Source organism: Nelumbo nucifera, chromosome 6 (assembly GCF_055504915.1).
Source record: "Nelumbo nucifera cultivar China Antique chromosome 6, China Antique-T2T, whole genome shotgun sequence".
NCBI classification, from domain to species: Eukaryota; Viridiplantae; Streptophyta; class Magnoliopsida; order Proteales; family Nelumbonaceae; genus Nelumbo; species Nelumbo nucifera.
Window position 1 is genome coordinate 20503456 of NC_142654.1, and position 20948 is coordinate 20524403.

Sequence of the window (20948 nt, forward strand, 5' to 3'; positions counted from 1 at the left end):
TCAAACCAAAAAAATAATAATGTCACTTGTTGAAAACTCTGAATACATGATTTTTGCATATCTAGAATACCAATACTTGGAACCATTCTTTATCTATTTACACATATACACACATGCACCCTGTTCTGTCACACCCCCCCCCTCCCCCCCAAGTCCCATCTAATGTAGATAATACCTAGGAAAAGGCTGTTTGGTTTGATAGAAAACAACAGAGAAACGGAAAGTTGAGTCAAAAAAAACATAGGCTCAGTTTGAGAAGAGTGAAAGTACAAATATTTTAATTGACTACAAACATTTACAGGGGAGGGGATGATCATTTTCAATCTGGCCCGGCCTGCAAAATTTTGCGCTTGGGCTGCATCCAAAAATTTAGCCCAGCCCACACATGTATATACATAAAACTTATAATGTATTAAGTATATATATATATAAGTAATAAGCCATGAAAGGCCCAGAATCAAGCCTTGCTTGGCCCAGGCCTGGGCCCAAACTATATCCCCTATAACATGTGCAAAGCTGGCCCCCCAGTCCATGATCACCCCTATCAGCATCCAGATCATAAGTAGCCGATGGCCCAGTCATTGAGTAGGTACCTTATCATCACCCCAAAAGTGGAAGCATGGGATCAAAGTTATCAAACCCTTTTGCACTGCAAGCTCTCCGTGGTATGACTAATAGGCCCCTTCAGGTGCATCCTCCTCTATCCCCACACCTCAGGTCCCCACGAATATTGGTGTGTCTGCCGCTTTGAGCAACGAGCACACTGTATACTTTATCAATATTTTAAAATCTGACCCGGATTGGAATTACTTTGGCCATCAGTTTTTGGGTCAGCAGTTCAACCATTTGATTCAAATGGATAGCTTGTTTTAATTTTAAAAAATAAAATAAGGTAAAGAATTATTTTCCGGATTGACAGTTCGACCACTCAGATCAACGAATCGCTGATCAAGTCAATAATTTTTTGCCAAAAAACAAGTTAAGGGTGAAACAGAACCGATTGCCTGAACATTTTTCGGACCAAATGATCTGACCATCTGAATCAACGAAGGCTCAAAAACCATGTTCTTTAAGGTGTATTTGGTTGCAATGAAAATAAATTTGCACTGATATAAAATCATAGCAGTGCAAATGATTTGAGTGTAAATTCTGATTTATTTTTATTACAAATTTTAGCTAATTTTATTTAATTACAGTACAAATGAAATAAATTAAGACATAAAAGCAGAATAAAGTAAAATCCAAAACAAAATTAAAGAAGAATTTGCATATTTTACATTTGCACACTCATAAACCAAAGACAGCCTTAGTATATTTTTTAATAGTGCTAGCTCTGTGATCACCACGCTGCTAGGCCAATTCCCACATCCCACTAACGTGTGCTATGTAATACGACTAGTGGGAAATCTTTGCTACCCCCTTTTATGTCTTTTGTTTCTCTCTTGCCAAATGATAACTACAGTGGGCGACATGGTCATGTCTCCTTCAGTCCAAATTACATATCGGCCACATTGCTCCAAGAATGACTTAACAAGCCAAAAGGGCCAGTGTCAATATGGTGCTCTCTTTCTCTTTGGAAATGATTCCAGATGGATTCTTGTGTGATACAGCAAATACATTCTATTTTTCTTCTTTTTCCCTTCTTTCTTACTCTTCTCCACTCAAACCAAATTCAATTGAATGCTAGGCATTTTGACCCAAATCATCCCTGAAGTGCCCTATGTTTTGTCACTCTAGTGAGATACCAATGCATTGGATTGCCCTTTATTCACATTCAATGATAACGGTATCATTGTCATTTTCTTACATAACAGCCACGCCTTGAAATTCGATAAAGTAACTTTTGAGTTTTGTTCATATTTTCTATTGTTATTCAATACCAACTATATGCAAAAAAGCAAAAAAGCTGTTTGATTGTTTCCATAGTAAGAAACATCAAAATTATGTTTTCTTCAAAAATGACTCTCGCAGGAATGTATTCAATGTTGATTGAAACAACTTAAAAGTACTTAACCAAATAATAAAAAGTGAGGAAGAGAACAAAATGCATCCGGTGCCAAACACCATTATAGTTGTTTTGAAATGGGCCTGGATCTGTTGGTCAATTGTATTCATATTGCAGGTGACCATTAAATGATGTGGGCTCTCATTGAGGCATGAGTTCCTACCCAAATACAATAGCGAGAACCATCCTCATCCTCACAAAGTGGAACAATGTTTTAAAAAAAGCAATCCACAAATAGCATCACTTTTTCTTTCAGGTAGTGAGTTAATGATTCAATCGTTGATGTCAAATGGGTTAACGTATGATGTTATAAATCAAATAATATAAATATAAAAAAAAATAGATAGAAATAAGTGTGAAATGATAAATTTTACTAGCCATGAAGCCCCGGCCAATTTGGGCTGCAAATTTCTGGGCTTTGATCTAGATATTTTGGCCAGATGAGGCCCAGCCTAGCAAGCCCACATATAAGGCAAGAGGGATCTGTAGAGCTAGGACTGCAACTTGAGCTGGGTTTTACCAAACACAATCTGAAAAAGAAGGGTTGGGTTGAAGTTCAGGTTACGGTAGGGTTAAAATGTATGAACCGGACTTAACTTTGGGTTAAGTTAGGGTTGAAACCTTCACTAACCTGAACCCAATCTAACTTCATATTTTCATGTATAAATGTTATATAAATATATATTTATGTATGCAAGTGCTTATGTATATGTTTTCACAACAATGCAGCCTCAAATGTATTTATATATTTTTTCATTATAAGTATTTATATATTCGGAGAAGTACAGATACACCCGATGCAGAACTCTGAATTCCAGCCCCCTACTACTAGCCCTCCCCCCCTCCCCTATAAATCACATCCTGCCCGTGAATTTGGCATCAATTCACGGTCAGGATGCATTCCCCCTGTACTATGGGACTATAAAATTCTGATCTAGGCTGATTGGTCATTCTCCTTTATATATTTATGTATGTATATATTTATCTATTTATACATGTATGCATGTATATTGTATGTCAAAAAAATTAAGTTTAAATACAATTTTTTTCTAAAACATTAAAACCATATTCTTTCACACATAATGTTAATATATACTGAGTTAACATGAACCCTTAGGCTATGTTTGTTTTAAAGGAAAAAATAGGGAAAGATTCAACCAAATACACCCTTAGAGTCTAAGTAATAAGTTCATTTGGCAAAAGGATGTGGAGAAGTTGGGCCAACCCAAACCTAAAGGGTTAGGGTTGGGGGTTCAACAACTCAAGTTTGGATAGGATTGTCCTCAACCCAACCTAACCTGGCCAGACTTGCACCCCTATCTAGAGCTGTCAATGATCTGGTCTGGTTCGAGACAGGATGCGAAGGATCTGAAACTGAACCAATTCTTAATCAAGACGATCAGGTCTGACCCATTAGACCTGATTTGAAACCTAAAATTATCAATGATAATAACAATTTAGAACTTCATTTTTATAATATAGTCTTCATAAAACTGAAACTAAAACACTACATTGTTGATAAAATGTATTTTTAACCATAATTATCTATGTATGAAATTTTCTCTTTTAGTCATAAAATAGAACAAAAATGATAAAAGAAAAGAAATCTTTATATATTATTAACTATATAATCAATTCAGAACAGTAAGAACCAATTGACTCAATTATTAATCAGAAACAAAAACCACAGAACCAGAATTGACATAATAACCAGTTCAGTCAGTTTGGGTCTATCGGGTAGACGACCCATGACAGACCCGGACTGGACTTGCACTATAATGTGGATGCAATTTACTCATTCCATCTTTTTCAGGTTGCTAATCTTTATTTTAACCCCCAAACTTTATTCCAGGTGGAGGGGTGGCGACCTAAATTTTGATTAAAACACCGCTAAGATCAAAGAAAACAAAGGGGAGGACATAGCCCACCTTTCCCCAAACCCAAGGATACAAAATTTCATGTTAAAACCATTCATCCCGCCCAAATATATAACAAAATTAACAAAACCTTAGAACAGGAAGATCAGGCCTATCATTGTTAACAATCACTTTTATGTGGTTAGGCAAATGTGAGAAAGCTAAAAGAATCTCACTTGTACCTAAATCAATGCCCGATTGGCAAAGGGAATCAGCTTATTTGTTCGCTTCCCTAAAACTTAGTTGAAAAAAAAAATTCCCTCAATTGAATCTTTAGTAGAATCACCTCATGAAAATTATAATAAATATTCCCCAAACTCATCTGAGAATGAATTGGGCCCCTGAGTTGATGATGTGATTCACCCCATTTAACTAGTGCCGAAATCGGTAACGGGGAGGACCATCACTATTTAAGAGGTGAATCAGAAATTAATTTTCACATTCCAACATTATGTCATGGTAATTCATAGAGAAGCACAGTTGCCAATAGACCTGTTCATGGGCTGGGTAGCCCAATGGCCCGTCCCGCATTCCGATCGGGTTTGGTCATGTAATTAGGCCTGCGGGCCTGACCTCGGGCCTAAATTTCTCTCTCTATTCAGCCGCTTCAGCAGTAGTAACAGCATGAGCTAAATTTTGGGCTCGGGCCTAAATCCGGGCTTCAGACTTTTTATGAAAATCAGGATTGGGCTCGGGCCTTAGAAAAATCTGTTAATACAGAGTGAAAGTCCAGCCCAGCCCATGAACAGGTCTAACTGCCAACCATCTCTTAATGCATTTACCTCAGCTTAATTGCAAACAAGTGTTGTGAATGTAGGAAGCAAAGAAACTAACACCCTACCCTCATAGTTTCTAATGATTCCTCCACCTCCACCTAAAACATGGTTATCTCAACTAGCACATTCATTATTCCGTTTGACTTCTCCTTGAAGAGGGAGAATCCATTTAACCCATATTACCTATTTAGGAGGAATTGGTTTAAATGTAACTTGACGGGAAAGAGCCCACTCATAAAACTTGATTAGTAGTAATAGACTTATCACCTTAAAGTCTATTTGATTCGCAGTTGGAATCGGAATGGAAATCGGAATAGTCTATTCTCATAATTTATTTGGTTTTGATAAAAATGAGAATGAAAATTGAAATCAGTACCTATTTCATTCCCAGGGGAGAGGCAGGGAATGACCATTCGCTTAGATGGGTCATTCCAGTTCCGATTCCAAACCCCTATTCCAGTGAGTGAACTAAACGAGGCCTTGGCTTCTTTAACCATTTTGATCACATAAAGCCCACCAACTCTTAACCCTGTCACAAGCATGCTATGATCTATGAATGTGAATGTTAAAAATATTAACTGGAAAATAAATGATCAATAGATTCTTGGTCAGTCTTGCCATAACATTTGCATTTGGAAGCAAGCATAACACCTTTCTTTTTAAGGCTGCATTTGGAAACAATGCAAATGGAGTGTAAATCCTGGTTTAGGGTAAATTTGCACTCTGGTTCACTTTTGCCTGTATTTGACAACATTACATTTATGCATTGACAAATGACAAGACCAATGCATATTTACATTGAAAATAAGATGTAAAAGTACATCAATAAAAAAGAAGTAAATTTGCATTCAAGTGGGCTTTTGATTAAAAAAAAAAAGCATATGCTTTATTGGAATTCATGTTTGCATCCATTACAGTTAAAAGTCTGTTTGGTAAGAAGATAAATTTATCAGTGCAAAACTAACCCAATTTTACAATTTATATGAACCGTTTTACACTCTACACATTTGCATTCACACTTATTTACATATTTTTCCAAATACAGCCTAATATTCTCATCGATGCAATCAAGCCATTCATGAAATCTCCCCATAAAGACAGCAATTTCTGTGGGTAAATTAACCTGCCTTTCAAATGTGTTTCGCTCAAATGATTTCATCGTTAGGATTATGCATCATATAGTGCGACCAAAAGAGAGGTATTCTCAATCAATTCAAAACTAGATTTAATTCTAAAAGCTTTGACAACATCAACAAGGAAACATGTTCCCAAGCCTCCTCCCAAGCACGCCTCAAAGAGAATTAGCAAAGAAATAGTAAATTTGATTGATAACAACCTTGGGAACTTCCACAAAACTTAATATAGATAATAGATGTGCATACTTTGAAAAACATGTAGAATCAGAATCAGTTTCCCACAGCTGACAAAAAAATTTGCCTTCCACGCCTCAATTTTCTTGCATATTTTGCTAACAAGATCATCAAAATATTTAATTCTTAGACTTTTCCTTTCAATAGGGCCACTTAAGTAAAAGGGAGCCATTTATTTGCAAAACCAGTGAAAGAAAGGGAGCCATTTCTTTTTTTTCTTTTAAACACCGAAGCAAGATTTTTGTTTATTGATTAAGAAAATCCATCAAATCCTATAAATCCCTTTTTAAACTTTTTGCAAAAATAATGATATTATCCACAAAGAGTTTCTGTGACACACATAGAACTATAGGGGTGCAAGTCGAGTGGGTTGGGCCAAGTTTATGGTAAACTCAGGCCCGGTCCTAAAATTTGGGCTTAAGGCCCGAGCCCGAGGTCAAGCCCGATTTCCCAACCCGCCCTGTAATTTGATGCATTCGGGTTGGGTTCGGGTTGGTCAATAAACCCACTAAAATTATACATATACAAATATATTTATGCAAATATATATATATATATATATATATATATATATATACATATATTTATGTATATATATAAATATGTATGCAAAATATCTATACAAATGTTATATATACAAATATGTATGTAAATATATATAAATATGTATGCAACATTTACATTATACTCATATATATGTATACATGTATATAATTGGGCCGGGTTCGGGCTACCTAAGGGCTAGGCCCGAGCCCAGCCCGAAAAATAAAAAAAAAACGACTTTTTGGGCCCAAACCCAGCCTGAGGACCGAAAATCCAAGCCCAATCCAAGTAAAATTCCAAGTTGGGCCGGTTCGGGCTCAGGCTGGGCTCACCCAAGTTGCACCCCTATAGAACCATCAGGCATGCAAAAGTAATCAATATGACAATTAGACAAAAAGACTAACATGCCTCTACAAAGTACCAAGGTTCAAAGTATCATTACACCTCGGTGTATCTGTACTAAAAATCATGAGCTTTTATATCTTTTTAGTTTTTTATGTTGATTTATATTTATATATATATATATATATATAAAATTCAGAACACAAAAAATACGATATAATACACTCAATACGATGTGTATCGTATCAAAATTTTGATCCTTGCTAAGTATTTCAACAATAATAAAGAAATTGGGAAACAAAAAGTCTACTTGAGGATTTAAGAGAGCCTCAAGGTGAACCATTAATGAGAACTAAAAACCAACAGTTGCATATACCAAACTTAAGTTAATCCAATTTTCATTGAAACCAAACTTCCTCAAAACTTTAGAAATGAAAGTCGCAGCTCAACGTATCAGAGGTTTCGGTTATATATCTCTACCCCTATTCTTCCTATTAATTTTCACAACCATCGATCTCTTGAACCATAAAAATGTTATCACCAATGAAGCGACCTTTGATAAAAGCACCTTGTTTCAGAGATATAATATGAGAGAATAGGTTTGGGTGTCTCTATAAGCAATTTTGCAAAAATTTATAGCAAAAACCATAAAAATTAGGGGTGAGCATGGCTGGTCCAGTTCGGTTTCATGGCAAAACCAAGAACCTACTCTATGAAAGTTGATTCTAGGGTCTACCCATATGACGTATACTTTCTTTACTCTCCCCCTTCACAAATAAAAAGCATGTTCTTTAAAAACTTAATTTTTAATAAATATAATATAGTTTAAAATTTATATTATCTTTATTGATTAAATTGGATAAATTTATATATAGATTATCACTATATGGTTAAAAACTTTTAAATTAAATTTAAATTTTATAAACATTACCTTTTACACTACTTATCGTATATATTCAAATATTAAAATGAAAATAAATGATCAAATCATTTAAGTAACTCAATGGTCAAGTGAGACCATGGCATTTGTAACCCTAAATGTTTGGGTTCAAATCTTTACATCCCCAAAAGTATGATAGGGTTTATTTCAAGGCAAGTTCAGTTCTAAGCCAAGTTCCAACAAGGTCTATTCTACCAAGACCAATCAAGACGGGTTCATCAGGTCGGTTCGGGCAGGGATAAACCCTAGACCTTGAAACCGACATGAATGAGGTCAGTTCCAAGAACTTAGAACCAAACCCTATCCAACAAGGTACAATCGATTCAAGACCAATTCGAAATAAATTCTATTCGATTTCAGGTAGAACCTACCCATTTTCTCACCTCCCAAAAAAAACTACTATACTAACTTGCTAAGTTGATATCAATATAAGCATTACGTACACAACATCATCATCACCACCATTTAAATTAAAACTGTAGATGTTTTGTGACCCCACATCGAATTATTTATTTATTTACATGGAGTTAATAAAGCAAAAGCACCCTAGCGTGCTCGTATATTATGTCCAACGCCATACAATCTTTATTGCTGTGGTGAGTTGTTAATCTGGTAGCATTTAAAGCATTTTTCTATGAGAATGCCTAGGAACAGTAATGGTGAGGATACCATCAGATATATCTGAGTGAAAGTCGTCTCCTTTAGCATCTTCTGCGAGTGGGATTTGCTTCCAAAACTGTCCATACGACCAGTGGAGCTCACCCTTTTCCTTCTCGTATTTCTTCTCCTCACATTTGATTATCAGAAACCCTTCCCCAACCTCGACTTTCACATCCTCTTTCTTTACACCTACCACCATGATGATAATTACAAAATTAGAACAGAAAACAATAATTGAATTGAAGAAATAAAATGGCTATTAAGGATAACATGTAGTGCCTTAAATACATCCTATCAATTCCATAGAAAATGATGCAAGGAGTAATTAAGAGCCCGTTTGATTTGCAATTGGAATTGAGATGGAATCATTCGGAATTTGAATCAGAAAAGTCTGTTTTCATAGTCTGTTTGATTCAGAAATTAAAATAAAAATTAGAATCAGTTGGAATGAGATTTCATTTTTAAGGAATAGGGAGAGAATAACCTTTCCTTAAATGGGGGAATGTTATTCCACCAAGAATGGGAATAGAATTCTAATTGGCCCATTCTGATTTTGACTTAGACCCCTATTCCCACAAATCAAACGGGACCTCAATTAAATCAGAGCTGCTTACCACTTTTCAAACTATGTCAGAGTTGTGTATAGATTTTCAAAGCTCTGGGGTAAATTTTAGTCAAATACTTCTCCTAATGGTCCGTTTGTTTTCTAAAAAAATTGGTTTGAGAAAGGAAAAGATGGGAAGGGATGGGATGAGAAACAGAAAATTTTATTTTCTCACTGGGGTGTCCTATGTTTGGTTTGTTAGGTACGCCTAGAAGGTTCTGATGATGTTCTTCAAAAACTCTTTCTAAGGCTTGAAAGGCATGAAAGCTCAACATTAGCGATAAAGAAAACTACAAGAAATCAAATATATTAGTAGATCTTAAAGGAATCTCATCTACATGCACTAGACACCGCCGGAATCAATGGCGTCCAAAACAGGGGCAACCTGATATTGTCAGCGCCCTAAAACGGCAACAAAAATGAAAGAAAAAAAAGAGAGATTGAGAGAGAGAACACCAAGGCCACCTTCACCGATACAGATGAAAACCCATTAAAAGGGAGAGGTCGTCGAAGCCTAAAAACACCAATGCCACCGTTTGCCCGTTTCTTCTTGGCGGCATGAGGAGATCGATGACACCCAAAAACGGAATAAAAATAATCGCCAAACGTTAGTGGTCATGGGTCTTACCTTGGTCGGATATCGTCGGGAACGTCACCAGAGACTTGACCGTTGTAGATGCAGGGAGACAACGAGAATCGACAATGGTGCTTCAGTCAAAAGGCTCGATATTTTTTTTCTTTGACTTTTTCTTTTTCATTGGGGTCGCATATGTGCGACCCGGCGTCCCTGATTTTGAGAATTGGCATCACACGATTTCTCATCCCATCTCGACAAACAATTACATGAAAATGGAAATCTAATGGGAATATCTCACTTTTCCATCCTAATCGTAGAAACCAAACGTACCAAAAGCGTGCCAAAATGTTAAGAAAAAAGTTAAAAATGTCTCGATTGAAAAGATTGAACCGAAATTCAATGTAACTGGGTCTGGATCTTCAAAAATCAGATCCATTTATAATTGCATCGAATCCTTATCCACCCTAATTCTATTCCATCCAGAGTCGAGGCCCCAAGTACCCTAGTAGTGCAATGGATATAAATTGATTCAAATTCGAATAATAGTTGGATTGGAATCAAATCTAGGTAGATTTGATCCAGGTCCATATCTCTTCTCGGTTTGATCTGATCCGATCCGATCCGATTATATATAGCATAGAGAGCTGGATCCTGTGCTCTAATTCAAACAGGTCAGCTCATGAATCAAATGACATCCATTTAACCAGACAGGATATGGATCGAATCCTGACCCTCGACCACCCGGATGGCCGGATGGATAAGAACTGCACCCAACAATGGGCCAGGCCTGAAGCATGAAATCCGATTCAATGTTCTAAATATCGATACGGGTGTGTTGGTACATTTTTTTTAAGTTTTATTTTATTTTTTTTTTGAAATCGATTTAGAGGAATCGATTTAAGGTCCGGCTACCCTCTGAGAGAGGTATCGGTAAGCCATCGATACGATACCTATTGGCCCATCTCCACTCATTTGTGCCTTCAAAGTAAAACAAGAACAAGAGGAGAGAGAAGTTCATACCAGAAATTTGTAAGGTGTAGATGTAAGCTTTGGGAGTCTCTCTGCAGTGATGCGGCATCTCAGACTGCGTAGCCTGATTCCGATACATGTGCCCCATCCCTCCGTTGCCGTAGCCAGGCCGATACGGATACATGAACGCCTCCCACGGATTCCCGCCGGCCGGAAACAAGGCCGCCGCCGGGAGAGCAAGCCCGACCACTACCACACACATCCATAACGCTAGCTTCGCCATCCTCGTCGTCATCGAGATTCCAGTAGCAGAAAAGAAAGACAAAGAATTGAGAGAAAGAAAGGACTCAAATGACTTCTTTTCTTTTTGGCTGTTGGCATGATGCTTGTACATAACGCGATGGAAGGTGTATGTGAAAACCGGAAAAACCGAGGGCGCGCACTAGGTTCATAGCTTTAGCTTGAATGGATTTCTTTTACTTTCATTAATTAGACACGTGGCGCTGTTGAATTGGTGTGGCCACTGTAGTTGCATTAGTTTTTTTCTTTAATGCCGTTGATTTTGACTGTAATGCACGAGACAAATTCGAGATTCGAGGTGCCACGTTTACTTTTTTGCCCAAAGCGAGTAAGAGGTGACGTAAAAAGTTTTATCCGCCAATAATTAATTACAGGTATGTGTTTTGTGAGAAATGTATTGGTTATACAGATTATACAATTGTTTTATATAATAATTAATAATTATTTATATTTAATATATTATTTTTAATATTTTTATAATATAAAAAATAACAATAATTAATTTTAGATAGGGTTGTTCTCATCAAATTTAGGGATGGCAATTTTTTTCATTTCCCTGATTCCTATGGAGATCTACCCCGAATGGGGAAGGGATGGGGATGACTTTTTTCTGTAGGGATAAAGATGGGGAATTTTTCATCCCTGATGACGGGGATGATGTGGGGACGGGGAGAGCACTCCTTGCCCCGTAGGGACCCCCAATCCCCGTCCCATGGGATCCCTACTAATATATATGTATAAATATACATACGTTTATATATATGTACACATGCGTCTATATGTTAATATTTTTAAAAATATGGTTGATTATGTTTGAATCTTTTCTAATAGGATTATAAATTTTAATTATTTTATTTTTATTTTTTAAATAAAAATAAAAAATATATAATGGTTGATATTATAAAGAATGACAGGGAGTGGGGATCCTCGTGGAGACGGGGATGAGGATTTTTGTAGGGATAGGGATGGGGAAAGGTTCCTCGTCTCCACCCTGCCCCGTTTCCATTCCTAATCAAACTAATGAAACTAACTAACCCGATTTCTATATTTCCAATCGGCTTTGGTTCAACACTTTCCCAACATGATTGGGTTGGATCGGTTTCGCTTTGGCCATTTGTAAACTGACTAAAATTGAGCAATCTGACCATAGACATATGTTGATGCAGCATGATCTGACTACTCTCTACTGGAGGATGATATGGCTTCCAATTGAGCAACGAGCTAGTTGAATTTGCAAGACAATGGATTAGAGAACCTGGGGTGGCTAACTCGGCGAGGTCGCTCCGATGCTTAAGTTAGTATGTTGTGGTGCGAATTGAATGCTTTGAGAATTTGAGGGGTAGAGAGCTAGAGAGTAGAAAAATCACGTGTACATTGTGTCATTGGGGTTGGTGCCTTTATATAGTTGAGCTCTCGTAGGTTTCGCGGATCGGTTTCAGGATCTTCGTCCTGAGGGGATCCGTTTCCGCTTTAATTGGGGAGTAACATATCAATTAATAAAGATTATCAATTCTGCTCGATCTGGGTAGGGGGAATATAAGACATGTCGTTACGTGATGTGATCCTGTGAGGTTCGGAGTCTACTGGAGAAACTTCTAGAGTTGTTACGTGGCGGTTCGGGTCGGTAGCCCCGAGTTGATACTTCGGTTCTTTCGTTCCAAACTGGATTGAATGCCGAGGTGCCCCGATGTCGAGGTGATTCTATGCCAAGGTGACTCTGTGCCAAGGTGGTTGAATACCCGAGCTCAATCGTTGTGAACAAGGCTTGCCAGGCTGAGCTGTCATCCCTTAGTCAGGTCGTGTCCACGTGTCCCCTTTTCGCTAGGTCAGGCCAAATCACCCTTCATCAATTGCCCCCCACTCCCCGAGCCAGGGGTCTCAACCCGGTGTGGAGAGTTCATGACGAGTCCAGGTGAATTTGGCACGAGGTCTAAACGGCTTGACGAGCGAATCACTGGTCGAACCTGTTCAGCTGCCTGGCTCAACCAGGAATAACGCAAGTCGCGTCTTATAAACTCCGTGAAGGCTGTTTATAAACTCCGTGAATGTCAAAACACGTGCTACACCGATTTCAAGCTCGGGGGTCGTGCAATCAGTTTTCCTAGGAGCCATTGGATCATGATGATCTCAACCATTGATCCTCGAACACATCGGCTATAAATAGGGGGCAAGGGGCTCATTTTCTTCGCCACAAGTCCGCTAATCTGCCATCTGAGGTCATGCTCAAGTCCATCAGTTCGGTGTCTTTTCGAGGTCGCCTTCCTTTTTTCGGTCTTTCTTTTGGTGAGTTTCCCTTAGCTCTCTTTTTCGATTCTACGTCTTTCCATCATGTCTAGCTTTAGTTTCGATAGCCTCTTAGACGGGAGTGGTGATTCCACTAGAGTCAAGGTGGGTACCTCAGCTCAGGCCATAGATCCTCGTCCCACCGAGGAGGTTACTTCGGGTCAGGAAGCGGTCCTCGGTCCTCCTGAAGTGGACTCACCCCGGGGGGAGAGAGAGGCCTCTGGTAACCTAGCTTCCACCTCACATCGAGGTCGGCTGCCAGATAACTTTGGCCCGTCAACAATGACGGCGGACAGGCTCTTATCCCTAGTAGCCCGGTACAGACTTCCTAATGACCGTCTACAACATCCCTTTAGGTAACTACCCTTGGGAACATGGTCACGATGATATCGTGAAGTTCGAGGAACAGCTCGTAGTTGGTCTTCGTCTTCCACTTCACCCTCTAATAGTAGAAATCATAAAGTTGTTCAACATTACCATAGACCAGTTGCACCCGAACTCCATCCACAACGTCGTAGGGACTATCTCTCTTTTCCATGACTACAGTCTTTCACTTGACCTCGACATCTTTTCTTCTATTCTTTCCATCAAAAGGAACTCATCTTGTGTTCTGCCCGAGCACAGACAAACTTATTACTTGTCACCTCATCCCGGCTTCAAACTCTAGCACGAGCTCCCGAACAAGGTCACGACCTGGAAGAGGCGCTATTTCGTGGTTTGCAACACTGAGGGGTGGCCTTTCCCGACTCATTGGAGGGCAGCCATCCAGGACCCCGATGTTAGGCTAGAACTGAAGACAAGAGAGGGGCTCCAATCTTGGGCGGAGCTCGCCCTGATGTTCGAAGATATCGTGACCGAGAAGAAGCTTGTGCATGCGGGTCTATGCCCTGGTAGGTCGCAGTTCGCTGTATTTTCTCTCTGCTTTACTTTGGTATGATATCTGACAGCTCGCTTCTTGTTGTAGCTATCATGGACATCCCCGCCAACGAACTCTTCAAGAGTATGAAGAAGGGGAAAAAGAAGAGAGCTTCAAAAAGAGCTTGCATTGAGTCCCCGCCAGGAGTCGTTCCAGAGCCCAACCAGCCATCAACCGCCGAACAACCTCCAGTAAACGATCTGATCGAGGAGGACTCGGGCAAGCTCTCCCCGCCCCGCGCGCCCGAGAAGGCTACGTCTTCGAAGCCCGCCCCGGGAGCTGTTGCTTCTTCAAGCAGCGACGACGCAACTCGAAGCATTTTGACTCTGAAATTCGGCCTCCTCATGAGCAAGGGCATGATATATGCTGAGGAGGTTGCTAGTTGGGCTGAGCTGTCGGTTTCTCAGCTCGGAGCCCGAGCGGCTACACATTGCATGGTGGTAAGTTTTTGGACTCGTCTTCTTCGAACTATCTTGTACTTGGCCTTTTATATGCTGACACTCGTTTTCTTCTCTTGGCAAGTGAATTCCACCATCCACGCCTTGCCTTATCAGTCCGAAGTGAACTTGAAGCGGGCCCTCGCAGCCAAGGAGTCTTCCCGTGAAGCCCACACCAAGCTGAACTTAGCTCGCAATGAAAATAATCAGCTGAAGAAGGATGTGCGGGCTAAGAAGGAGCTGCTCACGTTGCTAATGTCAAAGAAGAAGGAGCTCGAGGAGCGTGATGCGGCCTTGAAGAGGGAGCTCGCAGAGTGGGAGGCAGCACTGAAGAGGGAGGTGGAGAACCTCGAGGCTCACATGAAGGAGCGAACTGAGATACTTCTTCAGGCAATGGAGGAGGCCAAGGTTAAGGCCATAGAGGAGTACAAGTTTTTAGCAGAGTACCAGAAAGAGATGGTCGAGATGGGGACGGCGAGCTACCACAAAGGTTTTAAACTTAGCAGGTGGCTGACCCGACGTGAGTTCCCCCAACTCGACCTCAGTGTCATAACCACTTCGAGGATCACAAAGGAGATGGTCGTCAAAGCTGCCCAAGATTTGGACTCCAGAGCAGAAAATGACGATGACTTATTCGATGAGGAGGAGGAGACTGGTGTTGGCGAGAGCCGCATGGAGACGGATCCTCTTGCTGAAGCCTCCAACAAAGGTGACTAGATGCATCTTTTCTTGGACCCCCTTCTATAATATAGCGAGCTTGGTGTACTATAAATTTTTTTCCTTTTTTTCCTTTTTTTTTTGTACTCGGCATGCCATATCAATGAAATACAAATATTTTTTGCAATCCTTGTGCAAGAATCTCTTTTTTCATCTAAGTGTAGATAACTCCCGAACTGGAAAACTGAATCGAATAGGAGAAGATTTCTAAGTGTCGGTTACCCCGAATTGTCGAGCTAACGAGCTGGACTACGAGTAGGGATAACTTTGCATCATTGTACGCTGAGGTGGGCGGATACTGTAGGGTATATACCCGACCTGTCTGCACACGGGCTACTCGCTTAGGTGTCGGATATCCCTTTGTGTCAAGCCATCGGGCCTGACTTCAAATGGGATCAACCTTTTGTGTCGAGCTAACGAGCTAGACATAGTAGGGTTTGTACCCGAACTGTCTATGCCTCAGCCGTGAAAACTGGTCTGCCTATGCTGAAGAGGCAACTAGGAGTTGTCTGCATATGCTGAAGAGGCGACCAAGACATGTCAGCCCATGCCGAAGAGGCGGTTGGGACTTATCTGCCTATGCCGAGGATGCGACTAGGACTTATCGTAGTGTTGAGATCTTATGTCAGCTCGGCATCATGGCCCTTGGGCTTCTTGGAGTGACTCGCAGTCCTCTCTCCAGTTCGGTGATCCTTCTTGACCAGTTCGGTGGTCACGAGTAGTACCTTCTTAGGTTGCCGATGTTCCACACTCGAGGTACTAGCTTCTCTTCCAAAGTCTCGAGCTCGTACGTACCTTCCCCAAACACCCATCTTACTCGGTATGGACCTTCTCAATTCGGTCTGAGCTTACCAACGCCGGGCTCAGGTACCATAACCTTCCAAAGAACTAGGTCGTCGACGCGGAAGTGTTGGTTTCTGACCCGGGCATTATACTATAGAGCTACTCTCTGTTGGTAAGCTGTAGTCCGAATATAAGCCAGGTCTAGATTGGTACAGAGCTCGTCATAGGCCTCCAAGTGTAGTGTGGGCACCTCGATTTCTGTTAGGGTCACCGATTCTGTGCCGTAAGTGAGGTTGAAAAGAGTCTCACCTGTGGTAGTCTTAATGGTAGTCTGGTAGGCCCAGAGGACACTAGATAGTTCGTCTACCCACAACCCCTTGGCTCGAGCTAAGCAAGCATTCAATCCGCGAAGTATGGCTCTGTTAGTGACTTTCGCTTGCCGGTTCGCCTGGGGGTATGCCACCGAGGTGAAATTTTGTTGAATTCCCATTTCGGCACACCAATTCTAAAAATTAATAGCCTCGAACTGCTTCCCATTATCGGAGATGAGTACCTGAGGTAGCCCAAAGTGACATACTATGTTCTTCCAAAAGAAATTCTGTATGTTGTGGACTGTGATTGTTGCCAAAGGTTCAGCTTCCACCCACTTCGTAAAATAGTCTACAGCTAGGACCAGAAACTTACTCTGTCCAGTCGTTGGCGGGAATGGGCCAAGGATATCGATTCCCCACTACGCGAAGGGCCATGGGCTAGTGATGTATTTTAGATCGGCAACAGGTCAGTGGTGGATGTTGGCGTACCTCTGACACTTGTCGCACTTCTTGACAAGATCAAATGCGTCTGCTTTCATCATGGCTAGTAGTAGCCTTGCCGCAACACCTTTTGTGCGAGAGCCCTGCCCCCCAAGTGTCCATCGCACAAGCCTTAATGGGTGTCGCAGAGTACGTACTCGGCCTCTGAGGGTCACAAGCAGCGCAAGTTGGGGAGCATGAAGAACCTTCTGTAAAGTTGTTTGTTTATAAGGACGTACTTAGCTGACTGACGCTCTACCCTTTGGGCAGCATTGCGTTCTGCAGGTAGGGTCCCGTGAAACAGGTAACTCACGAGTGGGTCGATCTTGCTCGGTTCCGCTTGTGCTACGGGAGCGACCTCTCCTGCCCCCCCTCGATAATGCTAGGCCGAGGTAAGTCCTCTATATACACGGTCCGCATGGTGTTGCTGCTTATGCTAGCTAATTGAGACAAGGCGTCGGCCTCAGCGTTCCCGGACCTCTGAATTTGTCTAATGAAGTAGGAAACGAAGCCACGCAGGATCTCTCTCACTTTGGCCAAGTAAGCAGCCATAGTGGGGTCGTGGGCTTCATACTCACCGGTGACTTGGTTGACCACGAGCTATGAGCCGCTACATATGATGAGGTGTTTTGCCTTCATTTCCCTTGCTAGGGTTAGCCCGACGACCAATGTTTCATACTCTGCTTCGTTGTTTGATGTCGCGAACCCAAACTTGATTGCGTATTCCAGCTTCACCTCGCTTGGGTCGTATACAATCATTCCTGCACCGCTTCCTTGCTGGTTAGATGAGTCGTCAATGTGGAGAATTCAGGGCTCCTCATTCCAGGTTGGACCTGCTCTAACCGGGACCGACATTGCACTGATTGAAGCTTCCATCATGTGTTCGAGCTCAATCAGCTCAGGAGTTGTGGTACTGAGTGTGCATTCCGCCACAAAATCGGCAAAGGCTTGGGCTTTGATTGTCGTCCGAGTATCATATCGGATGTCGTACTCACTTAGTTTGATATCCCACTTCGTCAATATGCCAAACACCTTGGGCTTGAGCAGAATCTGTCTCAGAGGCTTGTTGGTGAGGACAATGATAGTGTGGGCTTGGAAGTATAGACAAAACTTGCAAGTTGCTATGATTAGCGCGTACGTTAATTTCTCGATCTCGGGGTACCTGGTCTCCGCATCCTGCAAAACTTTGCTAAAACAGTAGATGGATTGTTGGACCTAATCTACTTCTTTGATTAGTAGCGAGCTGACCACCTCATCACTCGCGGAGAGGTACAACTTTAATACATCCCCTTCCTCGGGTCGGGTCAAAACTAGGGTGCTAGCTAAGTACCTTTTCAGCTCATTGAAGGTGAGCTGACATTCTGCATTCCATTCGAAGTCCTTACTCTTTTTTATGGCTTTAAAAAAGGGTAGACAGCTATCTGTCGACTTGGACATAAAGCGACTCAGGATGGCTATCCGGCCATTCAACCTTTGAACCTCTTTTATCTTGCGAGGTGGTCTCATACCTAGGATGGCCTTTATTTTTTTTGGGTTGGCTTCGATGCCACGTCGGTTGACTATATAGCCTAGAAATTTACCCGAGGTGACCCCGAAGACACACTTGTTGGGATTTAATTTCATATTATATTTTCGCAAAATTTGAAAAACACTTTGTAAATCATCTAACAAAAAATTTGAAAACTAGGTCTTCACGACCATGTCATCAACATAACATTCGATTTTATTTCCGATTAACGGCTCAAAAATTTTATTTACAAAGCGTTAAAAGGTTGCCCTGACATTTTTTAGTCTGAAGGGCATGACCTTGTAGCAATACAACCTGAGCTCAGTTATAAAGGCAATTTTTTCTTCATAGGCGAGGTCCATCCTAATCTGGTTGTAACCGGAATAGGCATCCAAGAAGCTCAGCAACTCATGCCCTGAGGTCGCGTCCACTAGGCGGTCAATCTTGGGCAGCGGGAAGCAGTATTTCGGGCAAGCTCTATTCAGGTCGATGTAATCGATGCACATGTGCCATTTGCCATTAGCCTTTTTTACCAGAACTGTGTTAGCTACCCAGCTCGGATAATGGACTTCCCTGATGAAGTCTGCCGCTAGGAGCTTTCCTACCTCTTCATCAACTACCCTCCAGTGTTCTAGCGCGAGTTTGCGCTTCTTCTGTCTAACCGTCCTGACTAAGGGGTCGATATTTAATTTATGAGTTAGAATTTTGGAGTCTATTTCGGGCATCTCTGTCACGGACCAAACAAATATACCTAAGTTTTTGAGTAATAAGCTTACTAGTTGGGAGTGAAGTGGCTCGTCGAAAGCACCGATCTGGAGAGTCTTGGTCGGGTCATCGATTGAGACCGAGATGTGGACCGTCTCCTCTGTTGGGGCAGCTCGCTCGTCAACATACTCCGTTGGTCACTCGAGCTCGACATCTTCCGCTAGCTTTGCCTTCTCCTTGAGGGCAGCTACGTACCACTTGCAAGATTCGAGCTACTCACCTTGCACGACTCCTACTCCGTAGTCCGTTGGTAACTTCATCGCCAGATAGTAGGTGGATACTACCGCACGTAAGATGTGCGTAATGGGTCAACCTACTATGGAATTATAGGGAGAGGGAGTCACGACCACCAGAAATGTGTGCTCAAACCTCCCGCTATTTGGCCACATGCCGACCTCTACGGGTACTGTCACTCGTCCGAGAGGTCTGACCTCCTCGCCGTTGAAGCCTACCAGGGGAGTGCCTGTTGGCTTTAGGTTGCTTTGATGTAACTGTAGCTTGTGGAAAGTGTCCTTGAACAATATATCTGTCGAGCTGCCTGAGTCCACCAAGATACACGTGACTTCGAAGTCATTGAGCCTCAGATTTATCACTAGAACGTCGTCGTGAGGATACTGGATCTCGTGCGCATCGTCCTCCGTGAAGTAGATTAGTTCTTCAAGCCAAGGTCGCTTTGGTGGGTCCGACTGTCGATGTACACCCTACGATGATGGACCCACCAATAATCATATTGATTACCCCGCGGATCAGCCTCTCCTCGGGAAACTGCCGAGGTGGCTTCTCGTTCTGCCTGCTGGTCTTGGGGGCATTCCTTCTCTGGTCCCCCTGTCGATATGCTTGCTGATCTGCCTAGCCTCTCTCTTCTCGTTGTATAAAGTTTTTTAAGTATCCGCGGCGGATGAGCTCCTCGATCTCATCGTGAAGGTTCTTGCAGTTCTATGTTTTGTGCCCATGGTCTCTGTGGAAATGACAATAGACATTCTGGTTCTTGTTGCAGGATCTCCACTCAACCTTGGAGGCCATTTGACGAAGGAGAAGTCCTTGATGGCCATTAGGATTTCTCCTCGCTTAAAGTTGAGCAGTGTGTAGTTTGTCCTTTCAACAGGTAGGGTCCTGGAGGGTCGACCTAATTTGTGAGTTCGCGAGGGAGATCGACTTCCAGATTTGTTTCTTCCCCTTCTCGGGGACTTGCTCTTTCTTCTTTTGTGTTTGCCATTACCTGTGTCGTCATTGTCTCTTTTTCTTTTTTTTTGTCGGGTTGTCAGTCTTCTGGTTAATTTCCTTTTCGGTGCCAATGAACTGATCGGCTAGCTTGAGGAATTCGGTGATGCCTTTGGGTTTATTGGCCCCCACATGCCATTTAAACTCCCTGTGAGTTATTCCCTTCTTAGCTGTTGTGAGTCTTACTGTTGGGTCTAAGTCTGGGATCTGCAGGCAGGTGTCGTTGAAGCGCTTAATGTATCTTATAATCGACTCTCCTTCTCTCTGAACCACATTGAGAAGGCTTTCTTGTGACCTCGGGCACTTCTTGCTGGTGATGAAGTATGAGGTAAATAGATCTATGAACTGCAACCAACTCTTGATCGATCCTGTGTGAGATTCCGATACCAGGTCCGAACTACCCCTTTAAAAGTAGTGGAGAAGGCCAAACACATAGAAGACTCATCAGCCCCAGCCAGGTGCATCTGGGACTTGAAAGAGTTCACATGATCATTAGGATCGAAGGACCCGTCATACTTGTCCAAGG

General features: G+C 41.8%; 1 protein-coding gene across 1 annotated transcript; it reads right to left on the reverse strand.

Moving 5' to 3' along the window:
* Positions 1–8332: 8332 nt before the first annotated feature.
* LOC104608417 (uncharacterized) lies at positions 8333–11128 on the reverse strand. Its single transcript, XM_010274407.2, has 2 exons — positions 10754–11128; positions 8333–8741 (listed from the first exon to the last, which is right to left on the reverse strand). The coding sequence occupies exons 1-2, from the start codon at positions 11094–11096 to the stop codon at positions 8512–8514; spliced, it is 573 nt and encodes a 190-aa protein (XP_010272709.1). The 5' UTR covers positions 11097–11128; the 3' UTR covers positions 8333–8511.
* Between the last annotated feature and the right edge of the window lie 9820 nt (positions 11129–20948).